Source organism: Thunnus thynnus, chromosome 1, assembly GCF_963924715.1.
Source record: "Thunnus thynnus chromosome 1, fThuThy2.1, whole genome shotgun sequence".
Lineage (NCBI taxonomy): Eukaryota > Metazoa > Chordata > Actinopteri > Scombriformes > Scombridae > Thunnus > Thunnus thynnus.
This window is the reverse complement of record NC_089517.1, coordinates 32,973,412-32,994,368: the sequence shown is the minus strand read 5'-3', so window position 1 is coordinate 32,994,368 and position 20,957 is coordinate 32,973,412. Positions and strand designations below refer to the sequence as shown.

At 41.6% G+C, this 20,957-nt stretch overlaps 1 protein-coding gene across 2 annotated transcripts in view; it reads left to right on the top strand.

The window, feature by feature from the left end:
* The window catches only part of itfg1 (integrin alpha FG-GAP repeat containing 1), a 148,507-nt gene extending 128,427 nt beyond the window's left edge, over window positions 1-20,080 (top strand). For both annotated transcript variants that reach the window (XM_067596020.1, XM_067596011.1), the window contains exons 15-18: window positions 3,191-3,315; window positions 8,569-8,651; window positions 10,628-10,745; window positions 18,838-20,080. In XM_067596020.1, the coding sequence (XP_067452121.1) occupies window positions 3,191-3,315; window positions 8,569-8,651; window positions 10,628-10,745; window positions 18,838-18,897 (386 nt within the window). In that variant the 3' untranslated portion in view covers window positions 18,898-20,080. The remainder of the gene's footprint in view (window positions 1-3,190; window positions 3,316-8,568; window positions 8,652-10,627; window positions 10,746-18,837) is intronic.
* The last annotated feature ends 877 nt before the right edge of the window (window positions 20,081-20,957 follow it).

Here is a 20,957-nt window from a genome sequence, read left to right as displayed (position 1 = left end):
AAGCCAGGCTCCCTGCCTGCGACGTAACCCTGCTTGATCCTCCATCAGACACACACCCACAGACACACACACACACACACACACACACTCAGACCCACTCCACCCTGCTGAGTGGCCAAGTGCAAGCCATCCACCTCTAGCTCACTGACATGAAACTGTCTGTCTGTCAAAAACATCAAACCAAGGCAGGCTTAAAGGTACAATCCCCTCAAAAATCAATCCTGTTCTGTCCAACCCGATGGAAGAGGTTCAGTGTGAAGAACTGAGTGGCAGTGGACTGATTTAAGTCGGCTTCCCCTCCTGGATACCCTCAAACACTCCTGTTCTTCAGATCTGTTAGTCCATCTGGCTTTTGGTTGGTGGATATCAACAAAAAGAAATGGCAATACCATAAAGGCCACTTCATGGTTCATAATAAAAAACAGAAGTACTGTAGGTGAAAGGGATTTGGGGCAGAAGAAATCTGTTACAAAAGAAATCCCTCCTCTGGTTGCTGGTGGTTGATGGTGAGGAGGTTTAGTCAATCAGTTTATTTTTGTTCCCTTTTAAGTCAGAGCTTTATACAGACATGTAGTGCTTGTTGTTTGCTGTCCTAATTTCTCTGGACATTAGCCAAATTCATTTTCTTACTGCATCATGTTTCTTCTTGTCTTACATGTCTTTTTGTTTTAGGGTCACTGTCCATGTTAATGTCCATTGGATTTTTTTTACCCCAGTGCCTCTGTGCATGCTCAGCTGTCTTCGCTTGGTTTAGAGTTTCTTCCTTTATTTTCGTTCATGGTTTCTTTGCACATACTGAGGGTCTAAGAGCAGTTGTAGTGGATAGATGAGCTACAATAGGTAGGCTTGTTTTATTTCACTATTACCTTATTTAGTTGAGTGAATTGTGATTGTTGGCAAATCAGATTATGGTAGGCTAGTTCTGGGTAAAGTCCTTTGAGGCCTACTTGTGATACAACTTGAAGTTGCACTTGAAAAGGACATTATAAATAGTTTTGACTTCCAGGTGTTTTTGCTCCTCAGTAATGAAATTATCCTGTCAATGGCAAGGATAGTACACATAGTACTCCAAATTCTTGCACATTTTGTTTTCAATCAGTCTTTAAGTCACCTTGGAAAAATAATAATTATAATAATAATTAAATAATATTCAATAATTCTGTTTCAGCACTTGATCATCATTAAAAACTGCACATAAAATCCCATACAATAGAACACAGATTTCCACCTTAATGATCTGGTACAATTCCCCTACCCACACTCACTCATACACGCACACATGCACCTCTCAGTAAATGTCAGACACCCCAGGATTCTTACGATCTTCAATGTCTGTTAGAAGCCAGGGCTTTGTACTACCCTGAACAAGTCAATGCCCATGAAACTGTGCCCAGCTCTTCCTGGAAACAGCCAATATTTCTGTCTCTCTCTCCCTCTCTGTCCCTGTCTGCGGTGTGCGATTAAGGCAATTATGCTGCCTCTTCACAACACCACAAACCCTGCACTAAAAAGCTGGGAAAATAGAATACATAGAGCGATAGCAAGTGAGAGAAATTTAGAGTGATAAAGAGAGACGACTGATAAAAAGCTTTCTTTAGTCGAAAGTGGCAAAAGTCGATGGGTCTATTCAGCACTCAGACCGACTGGAGCTAAAGCATGTGCATTACATAATGATGGACAATCTTTTATTGCACTAACTCCATACAACCACCACTCCCGGTTTTACCTGAGTTAATTACTCACTTTCACCCACTAACTGATCAATTTTTACCCTCACACACCATGCTGCCAGAGTAAAATGGCAGCTATATTTGTGCAACGTGAAGGAGCATTTAGGAAGAGAAATATTGAGCTGCAGTGAGATGGACTGATCTGATCCAGGGTCAGCTGAGGAGGACAAAAATGAGCCAGACAATTTTTTTTTTTTTTAAACTAAAGTGAGGTTAGGCATAGATTTAAAAAGAGAGAGAGAGAGAGAGAGGGAGAGAGAAGTAAACTGTTGTGCTCCTCTTGGCCTGCAATACGCAGTCCATCCACATTAGTTCTGATCACTGGCTGCCTTCAGGCTTTCTTTCTCTCTTCTTCCATCCCTCTTTCTCTCCTTCCCTCTCTTTGTTTACCACGTAGAGGTTGATTTATGTCGGCTGCACTTGGCATAGTTGGGTGGCGTGGGCGAGATACAGCAGCTGAAGGGGAGTGAGCGAAGGGAGACGAGCAGGAGGGAAGAGAACAAGAAGGGGAAGAGAAACAAGTAAGGCCAAATCGGAGTGATGTATCAGGGGAGAGAAAGGGAGAGATGGGCAGAGAAGAGGTAACAAGAGAGTAGGGGTTGGATGAGAATAATAAGGAGGAAGAGATTAGAGGACGGAGGAGGAGGAAGAGGGTGGGTGAGGAGACAGGGAGAGGTGGTGGACTGGCCTCAGGTGTCTCGCTCTGATTTGTATCTTTTATGATGCTCCTTCATGTCAGAGCACAAGGTCTCAGGCTGCAGTCCCTCTGGCTCGGTCACTCCTGTTGTGTGTTTATTCCTCATCCCTCTCATTATGTTTACTTGTTTGTTTTAGTCTTATCACCGGCATTAATGGTCAGGATCAGTTAGGTTAGATCTGATCATATTTCATTACGTAAAACTTCAAATCCCAAAGTTCCTTTGGGAAAGCAGGGCCTTTGCAGCTGCATGAGATCAGCAAAGAACTGACGATGCAAACATCGTGACGTTAAGCAGGTGTAATGTTTAGCATGCTCACCATCTTAGAGTGTGTGAGGAGTGTGTACCAAATTTGATCAAAATCCATTCAATAATTGTTGCAACTTTTCACTAAACATCACAAGTGTCAACCTCATGGTGGCGCTAGTCAAAGCCAAAGTCAGAGGGAATCATCCTTCAGGGATGATGAACGTCTTTACTAAATTTCATGGCAGTCCATCCAGTAATTGTTCAGATATTTCAGTCTGAACCAAAGCGAAGGACTGACTGAGTCAGCAGGCTGACATTTCCATCCCTCGAGCCACGCCGCTAGCATGGCTAAAAATAAAAAGGAACAAAACTGCCCCTCGAAAACAAAACTGTAGAGCAAAAAATACCCTCTGAGATAAGGCTCATTAGTTATCCTTACAGTCACAGTATGTGTTGAGAAAAACACTTTCTTTCATTAAACATCGGTTCATTTCTCTTTCTCCCCTCTTGCAGCCGGTCAGTTGAGCCAGTCGGCTCACTTCTCCCTCCAGCTTCCCTACACCGTGCTGGGCCTCGGACGCAGCGCCAACTTCCTGGACCACCTTTTCGTCGGCATCCCTCGACAGCCTGGAGAGACGGTGAGGAAATATGAGAGAGTTATATTACCTGGACACATCACAGAACTCATGTAGGAATAGCTACAGGTTATATAGTCTCACAGATTATTAAAGGGAGACACATTTATAGAGGTGTGTCTGCATGCTACAGCAGTCACAAAGAAAGAAAGAGGTATGCTGTACAATCAAGATTTAAAAGCACTTCAACCTCCTGGGTGCAAATTATATCAAGTACCTTACATATATTGTAGAACTGGCATGCCAAATTAAGTAATTTCTAAGCAGCAAAAAAGTCAGTAAGACACGAGCAAAAATAACAAATGAGACTAATATGTGGTAAGAACAATTCAAGCTTTTTTAAAGACATAAGCAGAGAGCAAAATTGTTGTTTTTCTCCTAACACTCTGGCTTTATTTCATAATGAGGTGGATGTTACGCATTTCTATTGAGGATTGTGAGACTTGTTTGAAGAATATTTTGTGAAGATTCATGAGAGGGGTTTTCTTTCCAAGAATTTTCATCAAATTAGAAATGCTGAAAAGACACAGCAGTATCTCCCAAATCTTGCAAAAAACATGTAGTGCCTGGTTGAGCTTGTTTTTTTTTTTTTTTAGGCATCAGTTAATACAACAGAATATGTGATATTTGTGCTTATGTCGACTGTCACATCATGTCAAAGAAATATTTGCACACCAGGGGAGCAGATAGCAAGAGTGTAGGAGAAACTAAAAAGAGTCCACAGAAGAATTCAGTTTTTCTATTCTTTTTACGGATCTATAAAATACGTCACCCCCATGAATGTGATGGCCATCTTTCACTCAAACTGAAAAGGTCAACATGTCTACACAATGCTAATCAGTTTCACTGTCCATCTTTCCACTTTAAGTCTTTGCTTTGCTTGTGAATTCACGAACCTCATTAATTCCCTTAAACACATATAGAGAGTATTTTATTTCAGTTTCACAATACCGTAAGACTCTCTTTATTGAATGAATCCTGCTCAATGAGTACCAGTGAAGTATTTTCTCAGCTGTTATATATATATAATGTTTTGTTGGTCAAAAAAAGTGGCAGGTTGGGCTGTAGAAGTGAGGAGAGAAGAAGCACATCCAGTGATTTAAAGAGAAGAGGACAGGTTGGGAGATGAAATATGTAACACAGACAGTTTTATGGCAGATAGATTCCACATTTCCTTTCAAATGTACAGGAAAATTGATGACGTCACTTGGGGGATTGACAAAGGTGCTGCGAGCACCCCGCTGGAACAGAAATAGCAGCACCCACATCTGTGCTTTGAGCTTCAAACAAATCTTTGTCGAACAACCCTGAGAGTAGAGGATGCATGAATGAGTCTCTGGGTGCTACCTGTGTGAGGCTTCCTGTCATACTATAAGCCAGCGTTACATCTATATAGTAAATCATTTAGTTGAATCTATTCGTCAGCCACATTTCTACACTACACTGCCTCAAATGTCAGCTCTCCTCAGTTAATGCTCTCTCACTATCTGTGCATTCTTCTCCATCTCTGTTTTCTCTCTTACACGTTGCACTTGTCACACTGAATATGAGGCACGACAGGGCCCTTTTTTTCTCCTCCCGTGTGGTACCAAGGTCTTCGTCGAGCAGCCGATTAGAATTGCAGATGGGTCGGTCCGCGACTCAGAAGCTGTAATGCACCACGAACACTCATCTCAAACAAGCTGCTTTGTTGTCCCCTTTCCTCACACTCTTTACTATGCAAAGAAATGTGATCCTTTTTTTTCCCTCCTCCTCGCCCATTCTTTCTACAAAGTGAATTAATGAATGCCTAAAGATGCAACCCATTATCACGAGTAGATTTTTTTTTTTTTTTTTTTTTTTTACTCCGCTCCCCAGAGGGACTGGGGAGTGGAGTAACTCCAGCAAATCTACCTGTAATGAGGAGGAGCAGCTCTGATAAACTCCACATAAAAGAGGGAAAGGTTTAGAAAGCCTGACCGCTACACCGCTCTGCTCAGTCAGAAGGTTTGCTCCTTGATCTCTGTTTGTCAACTCTTTTAATTTATTTTTCTCGTTTTTTTTCTTTCTCTGTCTGTCTTTATATCTGTCTTGCTCCCATTCTCTCCCTATCTCCCCTACTGTGCTCTTTACAGTTTTCTTTTCCACAACGAGAGTTTCTGCCTGCTGTTTCACAGAAGGCAAGGTTTTGTAAAATCTACTTGGATATCTTCCATCTTCTGTCCAATCATTCCTCTCTTTTATTCACCCCCTCCCTGTCTTCCTCTGTGAGTCTCTCTCCTCCTGTTCACTTATCTTCCACCCAGGGGATTCCCTTTGCTGCTCAAAGTGGTTTACTTCACTAATCAGTCCCCTACTTGTCACTCTCACTCTCTCTCTGTCTCCCTCACCCTCCATCTCTGTATCCGTCTCCCTCGCTCTCTCATAGTGTGCCAGTTTCCTTGGCTTTGAACCAGAGTGTCTCTCTTTCTCTCTGAAGACTTGGGAGCACTTTTCTCTTCCAAACAGCCAGATCGGATCTGCTCCCAGGCAGCAGTAGTGGAGGCTGACTCGTCTCCAGCTCTGCTCCCCCGCCAGTTGCGCGCATCGACGGCAGTGCTTTCCAAGAGCTAAGCGACAATGGCTGGCGGCGAGAATGTGCTCGTTATGTAAAAAGCAATGCCGTTGTTGCACGCTTATTCAAAATAGCTGCGAGATGTGGTTCCTCTCAATTGACGAAGAACGGAGAGTTACAATTAAAGAGTAGTGCCACTTCCAGATTCAGCCAAATGTAGAACTGGAAATGTTAATTCCTCCTAGCTACAGGCGTGGTTACAGCTTTTAAATCAGACCCTCCCCCACCCCTTCTTTATACTGTATGTCTGAACTCTTAACCCCATATGAACTAGCCATGCATGCCTGAGCAGGGGCTAAAGCTAGATACATGGTAAAATCAGACCTAGATAAATGTGGTAAATAAAGCCACCAGAGTGAGTAATGATGATGCTGAGCCTTTATAGAAATAGAAGCACTGTTGTGTGCAGAGGTTAAATACAGTCTGTGTCAGTCTTAATGTCAGATGTCATCACTGGATGCTGAGCCTGAAGGCAGCAAACTCCTAAAACAGAAACTTGAACTTGTGCAAAGTCAAACTGCTGTCAGACACTTGGCTGCAAGCAAATGTTTTAGATTGATTGACTCTAACAGTCACTGCCTGACCAATTACATACCCAAGTGCCCAAGTCTTCTCATAACTTTTCACTAGAAGCAAACAGAGGAAAGGTGAATGTGCTGCAAACAAATGATGTAAACCAGAAAAGCACAGGCCCAAAGGACACATTTATAAACCACAACTGATTATGTGACTGTGTTGACTGCTGGAGGAGCAGGCAAAGGTGTACATGGGAGAGGGGGTGGAGAGTCTGAGCTTACACTCCTGAGCAGTAACATCTTTGCAATTTCTAAACTTAAAAATAAAGAATACTTCCAGTGTCCCTGGTCCAGCAGATTCCTAATGTTATTTTACCATCACTCAGTCTGATTAGACATCTAGTCAGGTTGGAGTCGGGTGGAACGATGATGTCATCAAACTCTATGAACTGATAATAAAGATAAATGTGTCAATCTGGACACGCCCAATCAGATGTGAGAGGAGGACTAATCTGACAGCATGAGTGAAAACACTTGTGTGGGTCAACCATGGGTGTGTAGGGGCTTTATTTTTAAAGTAAAAGACCAACTAGGGTTGGGCAATATAACAAATTAATTCAATTAATCCGATTTTTTTGTTTTTGCACGATGTATAAAATGTTTAAATCATGAAATTATAGTTGTTACAATATGCATAAAAAGTTTTTTAGTCAAAAAGTAACGTAGATGATAGCTGCTATATTAGCTTGTTTGAGTCACAACAGTCCCGTAAAGTGTGACGTGATTAGTTTCACGACATGTGCACCTGCTGCAGTTGACAGGACCGCCGTTACTCCAGGTGGCCAGCTGTCTGCGGCTATCTGGAATTTAATGGCGACATCTTGGAGAAAGACAGACTTAAAATGACTCTGCGGACTGATCTGCATTCTCAGTTTGTGTTGGTTGACAGTTTCCAGATTCAGCTTTGTTCAGCCCGTCACTACCTGCCGAGTAGCTAATGCTGCATATATTAGGCTGATATCTTGTAAAGAAACACAAACAGCAGCAGATCAATTAGCGAGCAGACCTTTCTGCTCTGTCTGTTCTGACACTGATTATTAAACTGGATGCCTGTGCTCTACTCGAAGCATCTGTGTGGGATAACCTATATTTTTTGTATAATGGTGACAGCCTTGCAGGTGGTGTAAGTCTTTCATTATTCTTGCTCAACTGTTTAAAAAATTTGATGTCTCAGTCCTATGTGCATCGTCACAAGCCATGACTAAGTATCGAAATATCTATAGAGACAAACTTAAACTACTCCTCCAGTATAATCCACTTCTACACCGTTGATTTGTACTGTATGCTCACAGTCCTTATCCACAAGCTCAGGAATTATGTTGTTGCACAGGATAAAACTTCCTGTTATTCCTCCTTGATTTTTATGTTAACCTTCACATTTCCCACTGATATGATTTATCTACAGAATCTGTTGTCTTTCACCTCTTACAGCCTTCTTCAGATATGATTTTATGTATTTTTCTTTTTAACTGTAGTTTTATAATATTTCCTATCTGCTGACACATGAAATCAGCTCAACTGATTACTGTTTAAATACAGTTAGAAATCCAGTTAGATCATTATGGGACACTTTGAAATATGTCTGTGGGACAGTAATTACAAACTCACCATAGTATGTCTGTACACTTTACGTGTGTGTGTTAACTCAGCAGTGGTTCCAGTTTTCTCCTGTGAATTCTGTCTTCAAAGCAGACCTCAGTGCTGCTATAATGACTCAAGTTACGGGATGATAAAAGACAATGTATATTTTATTAAGACTGCGACTGAGATTATGACTTGTTCTGCGGATGGCTGAACTCTCTCACACACAGCTGCACAAAAACTCAGTCACACATGCAAATATACACACCACACATGCGCACAGAGAACTGTGTCGCTCTCCGCAGCCAGAGTAATTTATTTCAAGCAGCAGGTTATCTGTATCTTAAATGCACGGCTGAAAATAAGCACTCCACTGTAGCTAAGGAAAACCATGAGACCCTATCATTCTGCCCCAGAGGATGTAGCACACATATTCTGTGTGTGTGTGTCGTATGGAAAACTGCATATATGTATGTGCTCATGAGTTTTCTCTCCGTCTCTTTCCAGGACATCAGGAAGCAGGAGTGGACGGCCATCATCCCCAACTCTCAGCTGATCGTCATCCCCTACCCACACAATAAACCCCGCAGGTACATCACCACTTCTACTTATTAATATACATATAATACAGAATAGATGGGTCATAAGTGTCCCTTTTCCTTGTTCACATCCATTTAATTAGCTGGGAAAAAAAACATTGACGCTTGTTGCCATGGATACCATTCAAAGCTTTAACTACCTTATGCAATGCCACTTAACATATTCAAGTTACCTCGACTAGATACAAATAAGTGTGTCTTTGCATTGGCTATAGTGAAAATGACGCCCAGATGTGAGCATGCAAACACTATCTCTCACACACACACACACACACACATGCCCTCTCACCTCTCAGCATGTGTTCTCATGTTATCATGACATTGTTCACATGTAGCTCAAACCCCAGAAGGAGCTCCAGATGGCTATCCAACACAGACAAACACACACACACACACACACACACACACACACATACAGCAAACTTTCCCTCCAATATAGCTACAAGAGTTGCCAGGCTTGCCAGCTCAGACACACACCTACGTACACGCCATGAGTGGAAAGAGAACTAAATAGAAAGCCAGGTGCCTCTTCCTCGGTATTCTTCTCACATATAAGCAAACAGATTGTGAGATGATAAATTTAATATATCAAAGTGGTTGGATTGCTGGAAATACATAAAAGTTCTTAGAAACCAGAAAAGGAGCAGTGCTGTGACAAGAAAGTGAAAGAGATGTTCGTTTATTTATTTCAGCTTAATTAGGACACAGTCTCTGAAGTGTTTTCTTCTTCTTCTTTCGGCTGCTCTCGTTAGGGGTCAGCACAGCGGATCATATCTTCCTGTCATCTGCATCTGTCTCTGTCACACCAACCACCTGCACGTCTTCCTCACCATATCCATAAACCTCCTCTTTGGCCTTCCTCTTTTCCACTTTCCTGGCAGCTCTCGTCTCTCTCGTTTTGTCTCCAAACCATCCAACCTGAACTGTCCCTCTAATATACTCATTCCTAATCCTCTCGATCCTCGTCACTCCTAACGAAAATCTCATCATCTTCATCCCTGCCACCTCCAGCTCTGCCTCTTGTCTTCTCGTCAGCACCACCACCTCTGAACCATACAACACAGCTGGTCTCACTACCTTCTTATAAACCTTCCATTTCACTCTTGCTGGTACCCTTCTGTCGCAGATCACTCCTGACACTCTTCTCCACCCACTCCACCCTGCCTGCAATCTCTTCTTCACATCTCCTCCACACTCCCTGTTACTTTAAACAGTTGAACACCAAGTATTTAAACTCACCCACCTTCACCACCTCTTGCATCGTCACCGTTCCGCTCTCCTCCCTCTCATTCACGCACACGTACTCCTTCTCGCTCCTACTGACTTTCCTCTTCTCTCCAGTGCATCTCTCCACCTCTCCAGGCTCTCCTCAACCTGCTCCCTACTCTCACTACAGATCACAATATCAACCGCGAACATCAGAGTCCACAGAGACTCCTGCCTGATCTCGTCCGTCAACCCGTCCATCAACATCGCAAACAAGAAAGAGCTCAGAGCCGATCCTTGATGTAGTCCCACCTCCACCTTGAACCCATCCATCACTCCAACCGCACATCTCAACACCGTCACACTGCCCTCATACATACCCTGCACCACTCTTACATACTTCTCTGCCACTCGCAACTTCCTCGTACAATACCGCACCTCCTCTCTCAGCACCCGGTCATATGCTTCCTCTAGAACCACAACGACACATTGCAACTGTTTCTGACCTTCTCTTTACTTCATCAACATTCTCAAAGCAAACATCGCATCTGTAGCATCCTGGCATGAAACCATACTGCTGCTCACTAATCATCACCTCTCCTCTCAGCTAATCTCTGCTAATGTGTACCACTTGGTAATTACAGTGTTTTTCTGTCAAATAAAACAATGATATAACATAAAACAGCATATGGCAAGTCTTCATTTTTTCGTACTGTGTCCTCCTCCTCCTCCCCCACTTCCATTCTCTTCTCTCTCTTCAGCTGGAGCGCCAAATTATACCTGACTCCTAGCAGCAGCGTGTTGCTGACGGCCATCGCGCTGATCGGAGTGTGCGTCTTCATCCTCGTCATTATTGGTATCCTCCACTGGCAAGAGAAGGTCAGGACACACTCATACACACACAAACGATGGTGTAGTTGATGTTGGCCTCTTCCTGGTGATTTACTGCTTTAGTGAGTGAGAGAGAGAGAGAGAGAGAGAGGAAGAGAGACAGCAGATTGGTCACAACCAGCAGCAGATGGGTTTCACTGTCCCTGTCCTGTAGTCCTCTAGCCTCCCACTGAGACACACATGCACACTCTTTCTCTCTGTCTTGCTCTTTCTCTATCCCTCTATCCCTCTCTCTCACTCTCTCCCCAGGCCACAACCTGGAAGGACGTTCAACTGTAATTGCCTGCTTCTGTGCTTTCAGCATGGCAGGTCTGCTGTTCATTACTGCCATAAATACGCCCTCCAGGGAGTCGATGCATGTTTTCATGTGTGTTCGGTGGTTCACCCCCCCCCCCAACTCCCAACCCCAATCTAGTTGCTGTTTCAAGTCACACACATGCTACAGCGACAGCAAAATGTACCCTGTCACAGCGTGGTTGAGGCACAAACGTTATTTTACACTGATTCTCGCAAATTCACTTTTTTGGATTGTTTCCTTTTTCATCTACACACACAGTGGTAATGCTGTCTGCTGGGCTGAGCAGTTACTAAGTTACTGGCATCTTCTCCAAGCCATCTGTCATGCAAGTGTGTGCAGTTAATGTGTGCCTGTGTGTGTGTGTGCAAGCAGGATGTCATGTGTGCATGGTTACACTCACAGAAGCGCTCTAATTGCCCTCTTTTTTGGGAAACGTAGGCGCAAGCATCAGCTTCATCTGAACCAACACTGCATTTAAAAAAAAAACATGGGTGGTGCCTGAACCGAGCATCTTGATACACCTAGCATGTTCAGGTGGATGGGAGGAGATGTGTGCTGGGGAGGCGAAGGCTGTGTGGAGCAGTGTGAGGGCAAGAAGAGGAAGAAAGAGGAAAATGCAAATGGAAAAAAAAAACATGCACTTATAGGCTGGCAGTATACCTCACACGAAATCAAATCTGGCATGTTCATATATGCAAATTGACAGCTTTTCAGGCACAAACAGTAATGTATTTGGCTTTGATCACTGATGTGTGCTTAAGCTGACCAGTAAAAGTTATCAAAGAAATGTCTGCCTAGTTCAACTGATCCCACAGTAGAGTTATGAAGGAGCTGCTGGTCCTAGAAGTAGTTTTTATACCTCTAATTGCTTGTTTGAAGGTTTTCTTTTAATGATATCTTTAATGTTTCTCAGCATAGAAACATGGGAGTCTCCTGGATAATTGAACAATATTACAGTTTTGTCCTAAGGCCATCAGTTTTCATTATTACATTTTGATTTCTGAAAAAAACATGCCATTTCTGAGTTTGGTATACGATACCCATGAGCCTCCATTATTACGGAGAAGAAGCCAGTCAGAGTCACGAGTCTACTAAAGTCAACTAGCAAATTCAGAGCGCTTTGTTGGTGCAATTCGGAACAAAACACTGCATCATAGTTGCTGAATACATCTAATGTTGACCCAGAATCCTACAGTGAACCGATTAAATGCCTGATTGTACTTTCAGGTTTTTCTAAAAAGCGTATTCTCTAGCCTCTTGGGATTCATGGTTGGCTTTTTATGAAAGACCTGGATATTTTTTAACACAGTTTCTCATCTTTTGTACTTATGGTTCAACCAAGAGAGTCTGATGCTCATCCAAGTCTTGCAAGTTCACCTAATATCGTCTGTGCAGAAAAAAGAATGGGACACAAGAGCACTACATTCCAGCAACCCTTATAATAAAAAGAATAACTTCATTGTGAGACTCACACATTTCATTTAGAAAAAAGATATAAAAGCCAACCAAGCATATGCATACAGCCAATGATGTATTCACACTTGGAAGGGTATAGTATATGGCTATGTGGATCAACCCCTTAAGTGTGGCATAAAAGCTAAGATAAAAACAGAATCAGCAATGGGAAACATTAGAAAAGCATTTGGAAATATTTAAGAATCTAAAAAACACCATTTAAAACTCAGCACTTAAGAAGTCCTCCTTCATCTCTCATGGGAAAAAACACTTTTGAGGTAAAAAATCAAGACTCCCTCTTTGGTTAGGATTAATCACTTCAATGCCTGTAAAGAATAAAGATGAAATGTGATGTTTCATTTGACTGAAATTTCTTGCAACAGAAGAAGTTACGTCATTCCTCTTGATAGAGCTCCTGTGTTGTGATTCACTCTTTAAGAGAAAAGGATGTTTCACCTACATGGTATTATATCATGTAAATTTGTAGTTTTGCATGTAATGAAATTCCTAATGCTGATGCTCATCTTATTAGTAGAGTGGTTAAAAGACTTGAGATCTTTTATTTACTGGCAGTTAATAAATGTAAACATAACAATTTCTAAACATGAATCAAATCTTTGTGATTTTTCATTGAACCAGTCTGAATGTGTTGGCCTAACACTGCTGCAGCCTGAAGAGTGTTGTCTCTGCCTGGAGTGGACGAACAGTGCTGTCACTGTGTTCATGTTGACGGCTTTTAAAAACATGACAAAATTTGATTTAATTTAGGGTACGCGGTTGGCCTTGAGAACTGAAAGGCACACGTCTGCACAGACAGGCTAACGTGGTTTAACCTCTTGCAGCATCCAGGGAATTGAAAGTGAATCCTGTAAACCAGCCACTAACATCCTCCCTCATATCTCATCTTCTCCCACCATCAAGTAAGGTCAGGGTGAGCCCACTGATTGACATTTGGCATTTCTGTGTGTTTGCGCTGCCGCCTCTGGTATTTACTCTTCTAATAACAAAGTCAGGTAGAGGACAGAAGCATGAGGGCAAAGACGTGTTGTCCTGCCTAACAAGCTAACAGGCCTTTCACACATGTACGCAGGTGAACTTCAGTTCAGTGCAGAATTAGCTGGGGTAATAATGTATGTAACAGTCATATCTATATTAATATGAGCCGGAAAGGAAAATAATATTTAAAATAGAAGGATGGAATCAAAATAGCAGCTCTTCATCTGAGATGCATCGTCTTCATACAGGACATACAGGCCACTGGGCCTAATTAGAGCCCAGTGAGACTACAACATGTCTCACTGTAGCTACCCACCTGGTTTCAGTCACAGATGCTGCACCACTGTGTTATTAAAGTAATAATTTTAAGATTCTCATTTAGATAAATGTCTGTTAAGTCACTATCTATCACCAAATGAGGTAACACAATGGTGATTGAGCCTACGTCCCACTGATGAAAGCCTTTGCATTTGCAATATCACAAACTGGGTGTCGTTGGCAACATTCTCAGGAAAAATGACAAGCGGCACACAGTTAGTGACACGTTTTCCATCACCCAGCAGCAGTTTGTCCACCAGAGAGGGTAGGTAGAGCTAAAGAAATAGACTCACTCTTCAACTCACTTGTGTGTGAAGCGGCGTGCTATTTTTTCCGGTCTCTGCTGGGAAGTGAGGTCCAAAAACACACCTGCAGTTACCGCTTATCACCATAGGTGCTGCCAAAGAGAACGATTCAGAAATCTTCAAGATTGTTACTTTAAAACCTTTAGATGGAGACAAATCAATGCTCTGCTGCTTAATGATGATTCAGGCCTCAGGATGACAGTTCGGTGGGTATCCCCTGGACAGTCAATTAGACCAAGATTCGACAGCAGCACAGCCCAGTGGATTGGTTATCCAAAGGAATAAACAGCACATCAATCCATCTGCTCTTTTAAAAATGTTTCACAGCATCAATCAATATGTGGCCCTGCTATCTTGTAAGATAGATGAAGGCTTTATTACAAACCAAAACTGACTGGATAAAAAAATGCAGCAAATGTGTCACTGCCGATCTTTTTGGTGCAGCGAATTAGTCAATGTAGAGAAGGCTGTCCTTTAAGACGGGACAGTCATCTGAAGAAGTCTTTCTAATGTACTGAGATCATGGTTGAGACATTCTTCTTTTTCTCCTCTGTCCTTACAAAAACATGAGCTGCTCTACTGCAACATTTAGACAAAGTGGCAGGCAAATGAAAAAGGAGGGATGGTTCCATTCAGATACTTTAAAATTGATGGCAATTTTCTCCTCTTCATCAGGTCATTGCTAATCTCACATAACAGATCTAAATGCATTATTGACTTCACTGTCACCAGTCCACGTGATATGGGATCTTATTTTTTCCTTTTGTGCTCAGCTACTGTCAGATGACGACCAGTGATGTGTTGCACTCCTTTAATCCTTTGGCACCGTCAAACCTCATTACAATGTACTGCCATATGAAGTGAACCATCATGAAATAAAGTGAAATAGTACGCTTGTGATATTCCACACAGAATCTCTTTTGAGAATTAAACTCTAACCCCCTGTGAGCTTGAACGATGGCTGTAAAAGATTTGGACTCTGACAAACCAGTCTTTATAAACAAAGCACCAAACTCAAGGCAGGTACATTTTCCTTCACTTCTTACAGTCCTCACCAAATTTGTGACAGGGGTGGATCTTGAAACTCGGCTACTTTTTTAGTATTGACTGAAATGTGTCCGTAGCGTATCAAGTATATTAACTGGCACCAAACACTTGCTTAGATTTGTACTTTTATACTTGTATTGTACATGTACTCTCATGTACTTTTTCTCTTTCTTTAATCAGACAGTATCTGATTAAATTAAAAATGTTGCCAATTTTTTACAGCATCTTGTGTTTAGACAACATTTAACATTTGAGAAGGTTGGCTTTTTTTGTTAAATGAAAAGAACATGTTTATATTCCTCAGTAAGTAAGGTAAGGTATCAAAAAAAGTATTATCTGTTACATCAAAGATATAACCAAATATGTCAACAAATAATAGTTAGTAAAATTATTTTAAAAAATAAATGTTTTTTTGTAAAAAGGGAAAAGTATAAAGCTATATATTTAATTTTACACTCCATTTTCCACAGTATTCATTAATTTATTCCATATGTTTAATATGGCAACATGTTTATCTGCACTTTGTCTTTTGTCAGTTTTGGGCCTCCATATTGTCTCAGTGAGTAAGGACAGAGTGGTTCAGACCAACGGAGCTCTCAAGTGACCTTGTACACATTTGCTTGCAAGCTCAACAGTGTGTAAGGATTGAGACAGAAGCAGCATGCCATATTTTGTTGATAGCTATGAAATACAAACGTTTTACAGCCATCTTTCAAGTCCACAGGAGGTGAATGTTTGACACTTAGAGAGATTTTTTGAGGATGCTGTTTCACTTTAACCGAGGCTGTTGATACATTAACTGCAGCCCACAACCTTCTTCTTCTTGTGCTCAGAAAGAACTGTACATCATTCACACTAATGCGCTGCGCGGATGTACACAATCTGTACTCGCCGAAATTACAAAATGGTTTTTCACGGGCCCTCGGATCATGAAATGTACCCAGTCTACAGAGGACGACGTCAGCTGTCAGTTCAAAGAAGTGAACAGAAAGCGTGAAAAATTGCTGCTGTTGGCTAAAAGTTTTCCTCACCACAGCGTGAATGTTAGGAGCATGGGACGTGAGCAATGCCCTCAGCCACGTGTGGAGCTGGAGGGGAGGAAGGGGGGGAGGAGGTGTTAAGGGGTGAGGGGGGGTCTATGCCGCACTTCTGTCAGCTTGGCTGTGATGCCGCCGCCTCCAGTCATCACACCTGCCTGTGTGTCTCAGTGCTCAGAGGATGATAATAGACTGTTGACTTTAAATATACATGTATTATCTCTTTAGAAGCCCTTATCCTTAAAAGGCTTTTTCATGTTCACATAAGGACAGAAAGTGTGTGAGTGTGTGTGTGTGTTGGGGGGTGAGAGTGTGGGTTTGTTTGTACGGTGTGTTTGCAATGTCTCATGAGATTGTATAAGTCAAAGAATTTGCAAAGATGACAGATAATTCACTTTTTTTCCCACCTGCACCTCTTTGATTAAATATCCAAAGGTTAACGTCCCATCAGAAGTCTAATTTAAGACCTGCTACATTTATTCTCTCGTGGTTGCTCAACAAATTTAATAATTAGACTGCAAAGTTCACCGTGCTTTATCTTATGCTCATTTTCCCAAAAGGACAAATTGTTTAAACAATTAATTGGTAGTTGTTGTTACACGAGCAAGGAGACCTAAACACACCACCAATCTACCAATGGGTCCATTTAATTAAGCCATAGTTAATCAGTGAATATGACAGCAGGCCTGGCATTACATCACTGACTGTGACTCAGCTTGGTACAGGTTGCTGAGAGAAGCCACTGATCCAGTTGCATAGACTCACTGTATGACATATTGTAGCTTGTATATCCACATTTTGGCTGTTTTCTAAGCTTGAGGTTCAAGAATAATAAAGTTTACTTACATACACACAGATGTACACACCAGTGTTAAAGGATGAGTTCACAATTTTTCAAGTCCATCCTAAAACAATAGTCAGGTTACCAAATGAACATTGAAACTGGTTTTAATTGCTGTAATGTTTCCTCCTGTTCATACTGACCATTAAGAGATACCATGAAGTGATGGGCAACAAAATCCAAATTCCTCCTCCTGTGCAAAGATGTATTTAAAAATTTATTTGAAGCTAATATGAGGCTTCATCTGTCAAAAATCAAGTCAGCATCTTTCAAAGGTACAGTCTTTTTAGTGCCAAATGCCCTCTTTTTGTTACAATCCTTCCACTGCTGCTGAACAGGAAAAAAAATATCCACCGAGATACAAAGCAGACATTTTTTTACTAAAAAGACTGTAACAGTGGGAGATATCCATTTTATTTAGCTACCTCAGACAGCTGGAGCCTCATTATCTTCAATATATTTTTAAATATATTTTTGCTCAAAACAAAAACTGGATTTTGGCTTCCATCACTTAAACCGTTTTCTCATATGAACTCCGAGAAATGTCTGGAGAATTAGGTCTGAACGTTGTCCTGAGTTGCCCTTTCAGACATGTGACACGCATCAGGAGATTGTCTGTGTCAGACGCGTTCTCACCTGCTGGAAATACTCCATTAAATGAGAGATGGCACCTGGGTAGAGTGAGCAGTAGGCAGGACCAGATGCAAAGAGCACAAGCGGTCACGTAGCTGGTTCGTAATTTGGTCATAAAGAATCTCTTGCCATTCCTTGAATTTGTCTGACGATTTCAGCGTGAGCCCTCACCAACAGATCTCGTCTCTCCAGTTAGACATTTTCATTCATGTCTTTGTGTAAATGACCCTTCTTCTTCACCCTCGGATGTTTATATTCTTCTGGTTTCACACCAGTCACATGATAGAAACGTCATCAACACGCCCACTCTCTTGCTGTGAATTCTCCAGAAAATGACCTGCTGTATTCACACATGGGCTCAATCGGAGCTGGCAGGGTAAAATCCATTTTATGTCCGATCCAACTGATTCGGACATTTGCGTTGTCACATACAGCTCCTCTGGGTAATGTCCGCATAACTTCAGGATTGCAGTGCATTATGAAGGGATCTTCTGATTGTCAGTATGAACAGAAGGAATGATTACAGCAAGAAAAACATGCATCTGACTGTTGTTTTAAGGCAGACTAGAAAAACTGTGAACCTGTCCTTTAATTTTGGCACCTGATGTTGATTTAGTCTTCTGATGAAAATGTGTACGACTTTTAGTTGAATTTTAGTCGTTTGATTCTTGTTAGTTTTAGTCAACAAAGCTAGAGGCATTTTAATATTTTTCATCAGTGAAATGTTAGTCAATTTGTTTGTCTTTGTTGTGTACAGTTACCATGGTTACAGGTGTTGTTCTTGTCTACCACTAGGTTAGCAGAAAAGGCACTGTTCACCTGTTCATAGAAGTGTTTTATTTATTTTAGTCTAGTTTTCAACTTGTACAACTTTGACAACTTTTGTCATAGTTTTTTTTGACAAAATTAATCATGGTACACACACACACACACACACACACACACACACAAACACACACACACACACACACACACACACACACACACACACATATAGACATAGTGGTACTACAAAATCCACCCATTAATGAAATGTCCTCTGTGTTCAAGCAGAACAAATTAAAGGATTATGTTACTTATTGTTATCCATGACGTCAGACCTTAAAATCTTGACTGACATGGTGTTTCTCTCTTTGTGTGTGTTGTTCAGAAAGCGGATGACCGAGAGAAGAGGCAGGAAGCCCACCGTTTCCATTTTGATGCCATGTGAAGGAAGACAACTGCATCATGGGAGAATGTCCTCTCCTGCCAGCCACCTAACACCCTTCACATCTACACACACACACACACACACACATACATCTACACTCAGTCTCATTTCAAGGGCCAATAAATGGATCCTCATTTGCCCCAAAACGTTTCTTTTTGATATTTTTCAGTCCTCAAGTCAGATGTGAAATATTCATGTTCCATTTCATTTATTCATTCCAGTGTTAGAAGTACAGGAGCTGCAACAAGGCCACAGAGACACGGAGAGAAATCCTAATGCAGATCACTCACAAATTTAAAGCTGGGATTTCTCAGGACCGGCTGTAGTGTGATCATCAGTGGTGTTATTAGAGCATTTTGACAAAATGACACAGATTGCTGTTAAAACGCCCAACAAGTCACTCCGATATTATAAGCTCTTTGTTCATGTTTGCTCACTGGAAGAGAAGCACATTTGGGCACCATGTGTGGAAATGTGCAGTGTTACTTGAAATCCATGTGTGTGTGTGTGTTACCGTCCATTGTCTTTGTCTAGTACATCCACCTGTGTCTGTGAAACTGTAATGAAATCCTTCAGATTTTATAACCTGTAAAATGAAACAAATTTGAATCTCTGTGATATCGATCTCTGCCGTGCGACTGCAGCAGCAAGCAGTGCAAAGTGAACAGAAAATGGACACAAGCGACATAATAATTCAGTGGAACATTTTTCTGCTACTAATCTCACCAAAAATGATTAATGGCCTTCAGGTCTGCTGAGTGCAAGTTCATCTTTTTCTCAGTTGATCACAGTATCACAGTGCATCATGGTGAGTGCCAAAAAAAAAGAAGCTTCTATGCTGCATCCTGCAACTGTCTGTCGCCACTGCATCAAAGCTCAGCTAACAGTCTAAAATCTGGTCGTCCTGCTGAATAATGTGCAATTTACTCCAGCTTGTTTTTTTGAGATGTGCTTCGTTTTCATTGACTTTTTAAATTTAATTGGGCCGGGCGCTCTGGTTTGTTCTGATATTTATTTTACATGAACGAGCTCATGCCTGTCCAAGTGGTTTGCACTTTTTTAAACTAATGATTAACTGTGGGTGTATATAATTTATTTTGTTTTGTGGATTTGCAAATGAATGTTCCAGCAACTAAATGTGTTTACTTACTGAGGTTGAGAATAAAGGTTCTTCCTGCTTAAATTGACTCCGGGTCGCTTAATTTGTAGGTTTTAGACTCTGTTTCTTTTCCATGATGCACTCTAATCAAAGCTTCTCGTGAAATTAATAGCTACACATGAGTCCCCGAACCATAATACACCACTTACAAGAATTCTGCCCCTGAAACTCCTTTCTAAGAACATCTTTTGTTTATTTTGTGGCTGCGCAGCTTCACATGCTCTCGTTATCTAAACTAGAAGTGAGTGAAGCAGCAGTGAAATTAAACTGCCTTTAATTTTTCTGAGGAGCCCTGGAGGCTCCTCTGAGCTTCCCTCTGGGGCCCAGCAACCCACTTCAGGACCCACCCTGCTAAATAATGCATGCAGAGAGTAAACCTTCCTAGCACAGCAAATGACAGTGTGGTAGCTTATGAGCAGATCCGAACTGATGTATATAATAGCAATAGTTGTGTGAGTGTGCGTGTGCGTGTATGCGTGCGTGCGTGTGTGTGTGCCCACGCTAGAGAGAGAAGACACTTCAAGCAAGGAGATGGTGCACGTTACAAATTGCGTCAAGCCTAGTGAGAAAGATAGAGCACAGCCGGAAACTGGGTGATGTAGCCTTGAAAATAAAAGCATGGCGGGAAAAATAGGAAATATTGGGGTGGGATTGTTGACACTTCATTAAACCTCACAGTCACAGCACGTAGAAGAAACACTTGTAACTTGAAAAGGTTTAATATGCAACATTTGATCAGCCTCCCAAACTTCTCGCATATCACGCTTAGACTTGATAATAGATTAAATGAAACAAACTCAACATGTTGAGTTTCAAAACAGCAGCAGTCTGGAAAGAGTTATTAAATTATGTGGGGAAGATCTAAAAAAAAAAATCTAGAACATTTTGGACTGTGAATGAT